Here is a 4,695-nt window from a genome sequence, read left to right on the forward strand (position 1 = left end):
AGCGATGGACCACACGCCCGAGAAGGATCATCTTGTGGTCCCTGTCGCGCCGACGTCGACCACGGTGCTCTCGTCCTCGGCCTCATCGTCCAGCAGCAGCAGCAACAACAACAACAACGGAGTGCTCCCGCCCGTGACGTACACACGTCTGGCATCGCCCAAGACGGCGCCCGTGGCTGCGTCGGCCGTCCCGCGCGATATTCCGCCTCACTTGGTAGCGGACAAGGCGCCGGTGGCCGACGACGAGGCGTGGAAGGCGCAGTTTGCGCCGGTTCTTCTGGCCTACGGCGCCATCAACGTCCCCGTGAGTCTCGCGTTCCTCGTGGTGCACCTCCTCCTCTTGCCCGTGTCGCTTGTCGCGCTCCAGAGCGCGCTCCAGCTCGCCGACGGCGTCGCCGACATGGACTTGTACTTTGCCAACTCGCTCAGTCCGCGCGAGGCCGGCCACGCGCTTCTGGACCGCATCGAGTCGCGGGCTGGCATGGCGCGTCGCCACGTGTACTTTATATTGCTGAAAACGCCGCTGAACCTTCTCGGGTTTGTGGGCTGCCTCGTCCTCAACGTGCTGGCGCTCGTGTTGATCGTGGTGCCGCCCATCTCGCGCGTCTGCCGACGCGGTGCGAATGCGTCGGGTATGCTCGCCGTGAACGCCTCCAAGTCCAACTGCGGACAAGACCGGCTGCGGCAGCCCGAGCGGGCGGTCTAGTCCCGAAACAGAGTCTTCTTTATATATTAACACTGAGATTGAGTTTATTTGCCGAGCCGGCGTGACACTCTTCCTTACCACTCTGTGCCCCACGCGTTTGTTGCTTGAAGAAAGGACTACCTGTCATTTCTTAATCCCGCCGCGTCGACACCTTGAGGTGTAGAGCTCGATCCCACCGTTTAGACACCTTGAGGTGTGGAGCTCGTTGCGACCGCGCCCCGCGCATGGCTTGTGCAACGTCGTGTGTCAACAAGTCACCGACGTCGCCATGAAGCGGCCAAGAATTTTGGAGCATTTTTGGCTCATGTCCTGTCTACCAACATTCCTGGTGTCGGATCATCCGGATACAGATCTGGTATCTGGACAATCCTCTGATAATGCATTTTGCACATTGAGGATGAGAGGTATCGTCGCAGCCAATCGTTTGTCTGGATTTCCGTTGGAGTTTCTCATTTGCAAATTAGAGTGTCCAAGCAGAGGCGCCAAGGACAGCAGTAGTGTAGAAGAAGAACCCAACGAAGTAGAGTAGAGCAGTCGAAAGACCGTGCTTGTATAGGCGTTACTGTCACTGTCCAAATTACTGTGGAGTGGCAGGGTCAAGCAAGCACAAAACTAAAATTCAGGCATCGCCGACGTCGCCTGCGCACCGTCCTTCATCGCTGCGCTTGCGGCGTCGCCCAGAGGACTGTAGAAGTACCAAAAAGGTGCCTGCAGTCGTCTGTCAGGCGGTGCCTACATCCCGATACATGCTCTATGACTTTCTCTAAAATTAACAAATAGCAAATCAGTTAAAGATGTACACCTCTCCTACGAATTTAACCGCCTCCGATATACAATACGAGTCAATTTGTATCACGACATCCCGTTGCCACCCCGTTGCATAGGCCAAAGCAGGACAAGAAACAATCCCCGACGACACGCAGCGCGTCCGTCGATTGATATCGGTGGAGCTCATGGCACGCCGCGCCGATGGGTCTTATCCGGGATAAACGCTTGGGGATTCCGAGCTAGGCAGCGCTGTGTGCGAGCGTCGCGTGGGTTTTCGTGGAACCCAAAACTTCCAACTTTTTTCTTTCTATCAAGCAAATTCCATGTTTGGTGATAACTTGAAACACTGCCATTTGCGTCGACTAGTCTTTCCGGTACGTCTCGCCGCTGACCTTGTCAAACTGCGACGCAAAGTCGTCCATGTCGTCGTCCACCGCGCCCTTCGGCTTGTCGTCCTCGTCGTCAAAGACCCACGTCGTGCCCGGCACGTACTTGGCGTCGTCGGCGCCGTCCTTGGAGTAGAGAGGGCCCGACCTACCGCACATCATCAACATACACCAAGGAAAGGAGGCGTGTACCCAGGAAGCGACTGCGTGCTCATCGAGCTCTCGCCAATGTCGTCGACCTTGGAGAGCAGCTCGGCGGCCAAAAACGGGCACGTGCCCGCCTTCTTAAAAAAATGGTGCTTCAGCAGCGTCGACGTCGACGGCCTAACGTTCCCATATTACGACGAGAGACTTGATGTACTGTCGTACCGCTTGGCCGGGTCCTTCTGTAAGCAAAGGCGCACCATGTCCTTGAAATGGCGCGAAAACTGATGCCCCGTGCCATCGTCCTACAACAAGAGCGTCAACCTGACGCACCGATGGACGATCGACGGTACGTCATAGGTTCGGAGCGACGGCGGGTCTTCCTGCAGCGTCAGCAACAACACCTGGTACAACAAACCATGCATGCGGCGTCGAGCGACAGCGAAGGTTCTACCTTCATGGGCTGGTACCGGGCGTACGGAGCATACCCCTTGGCGAGCTCGAGGGCCGTGATGCCAAACGACCAAATGTCGGCCTTGTAGTCGTAGCCGCGCACTTGCTCCATCACTTCCGGCGCCATCCAGCACGGCGTGCCCACAAACGTCTGCCGACCACGTGAGAGGCGAGAGCAACAAGATGTGATGTACCTGGCGGTTCTTGCGGCGATCGCCGCCTTCCATCATCCAGCCCGAGACGCCAAAGTCGGCAATCAAGACGTGGCCGTTGCTGTCCAGCAGAATATTGCCGGCCTTGATGTCACTAGATGCCACATGGATGAGGAATTCTTGGCATGCGTCGTCGTCTACCGGTGGATCTGCCCGTTTTCATGAAAGTACTGGAGCCCTTGAAGTGTTTCCTTGAGAATGACGGCGAGGAGTTCCTCCTAGCAGCACATGCAATGTCGGTGCCGATTGACTCGTCGACAGGGTACCTTCATGCCTTCGCCGAGCGACTTCTTCTTGAGCTGGTTCATGGCATGCAAACACGAGCCCTTGTTCATGAGCTGCATGACAAGCCACAGCTGATCCTTGTGCACAAAGCTATCGCTACATGAGCGCGACGTCGCACTTGCAGGCCATCGGACTACCTGCAATAGCAGTTGAGGACGTTCGGGTGGTTGGTCATCTTCATCGTCTGGACTTCGGCCTAGCATCATCGACACGTCGCACCATTGGCCGTGGCCGCTCGTCGCGTACCCGGATATCCTCAAAGCTCGTCGTGATCTTCTCGAGGTCCATGATCTTGATCGCGACAAAGACGTCCTTGGGCTTGCAGTAGGCCTTCATGACCTTGGCGAAGGCGCCCTAGAGCCATGGTCATGAGCTGGCAGCGTGGCAGCGCCGCAGCACCTGGCCGATCTTCTCGATGACGTTGTAGTCCTCGGCCGACGTCGGCCATTCCTCCTTCTGCGCCATTGCCGCCATCTCTTCGTGTGGTCAAATCTGCCAAGGTGGCTCGCTGCGGGCGCGCAACTCACTTGGTTTCAGTATGGGCATCGCCAACTGGCGGACCCTCTACCCCATCGCCACGCCATTTATTTAAAATAGTCGCACGACCATACCATTATCAACTCATATAATAAACAATACCGTGGGTGCCACCCCGGCCTTTTTCCGGAGCTCATAAATACACGCATCATATTCATTTCCACAGGTATGCTTTTCCACAGTGTATACGGAAATGGTGTACAATCATGAGCCATTGATCTCTACGCGGCGTCGCCGTGCGCTTGACGCCCGTCCATGCCCGCAATCTCGTTGGCACATTTGCTTGTTGTCGCTCTCTGGACAACGACGGACCACTGCGCGATTCTGGAGTGCACAGAACGCGTGCGATGCAATATAACACTATTTGACGTGTTGAAGCGCACCAAGTAGTATGTGAAAGTATGGTTTGGCGGATCCCACGTGGCACCCTGGCAGCCGCTCACGCGAGGATCGGCGGGAAGATGCGCTGGGCGATGGCGCCCTCAATGACGTCGCGGAGCTCGTCGATGGTGAGCTACAAAGACAACGAGGAGGAGGATGAGATACGTTGTACGAGATGATGCGCGCACCGTCGGGTACGCGTACTCGAACCCAATCGCTTCGATCTTGGCGCCGTTGATGTACAGCTGGTGGTGCGCGAGCAGCTCCTTGTCCAAGTACGGCGTCAATGGCGTGTTGGTCACGCCGTGCGTCTACACAAGGCATAGCAAGTAGCCCGATGTTGTCGCCGTCGTACGCTGCAGAGGTCGGACCACGGCTTCATGTGTTTGTCGTTGACATCGTCGACGACGTCGCCGAGCCGGAGCTACCAAAGTACACACAGCAATGTGATACTACGATGGCATGGACGAGACGACGCACGCGCGCGAGGTTCGAGATGAGCTTGCCGATGAAGCCCGTCTCGATGCCAAAGAGCGGGCCGAGGAGCGCATTGAGCTTGCCTTGACCTAAGCGCGCCACGTCATCGGCGGTCGATGCATAGTGCGCCCGTACTCGTGTCGTTCTTGTCGGCCAAATTGTAGACGTGGCCAGCTTCGCCACGCGTCGCCACGTGCCAGAGCGCCCGCGTCACGTCCTTCACATGAACCTACTACGCATGGCATCGCCATCAATGGGTGGGTGACGCACCGTGTTGACGCGCAGCTCGTCGTCCCAAAGCAATTTCATCTTTTCTTGGAGCTGGACGTACCTAATCGCTCCATGT

General features: G+C 57.0%; 3 protein-coding genes across 3 annotated transcripts; 1 reads left to right on the forward strand and 2 right to left on the reverse strand.

Moving 5' to 3' along the window:
- Nucleotide 1: 1 nt before the first annotated feature.
- SPRG_17502 (hypothetical protein) lies at nt 2-743 on the forward strand. Its single transcript, XM_012356830.1, has one exon. The coding sequence runs from the start codon at nt 5-7 to the stop codon at nt 704-706; it is 702 nt and encodes a 233-aa protein (XP_012212220.1). The 5' UTR covers nt 2-4; the 3' UTR covers nt 707-743.
- A 1,031-nt stretch (nt 744-1,774) lies between these two features.
- SPRG_17503 (STE/STE20/FRAY protein kinase) lies at nt 1,775-3,481 on the reverse strand. Its single transcript, XM_012356831.1, has 11 exons — nt 3,354-3,481; nt 3,201-3,308; nt 3,092-3,150; nt 2,936-3,044; nt 2,811-2,887; nt 2,652-2,763; nt 2,459-2,608; nt 2,358-2,408; nt 2,230-2,309; nt 2,053-2,184; nt 1,775-2,008 (listed from the first exon to the last, which is right to left on the reverse strand). The coding sequence occupies exons 1-11, from the start codon at nt 3,426-3,428 to the stop codon at nt 1,837-1,839; spliced, it is 1,125 nt and encodes a 374-aa protein (XP_012212221.1). The 5' UTR covers nt 3,429-3,481; the 3' UTR covers nt 1,775-1,836.
- Nucleotides 3,482-3,930: 449 nt separating this feature from the next.
- Nucleotides 3,931-4,658, reverse strand: SPRG_17504 (hypothetical protein; the record flags this gene model as incomplete). Its single annotated transcript, XM_012356832.1, has 6 exons — nt 3,931-4,005; nt 4,061-4,183; nt 4,228-4,296; nt 4,353-4,438; nt 4,485-4,578; nt 4,620-4,658. The coding sequence occupies 6 exons, from the start codon at nt 4,656-4,658 to the stop codon at nt 3,931-3,933; spliced, it is 486 nt and encodes a 161-aa protein (XP_012212222.1).
- Between the last annotated feature and the right edge of the window lie 37 nt (nt 4,659-4,695).

Source organism: Saprolegnia parasitica (genome assembly GCF_000151545.1).
Source record: "Saprolegnia parasitica CBS 223.65 unplaced genomic scaffold supercont2.605, whole genome shotgun sequence".
Taxonomy (NCBI): Eukaryota; Oomycota; class Saprolegniomycetes; order Saprolegniales; family Saprolegniaceae; genus Saprolegnia; species Saprolegnia parasitica.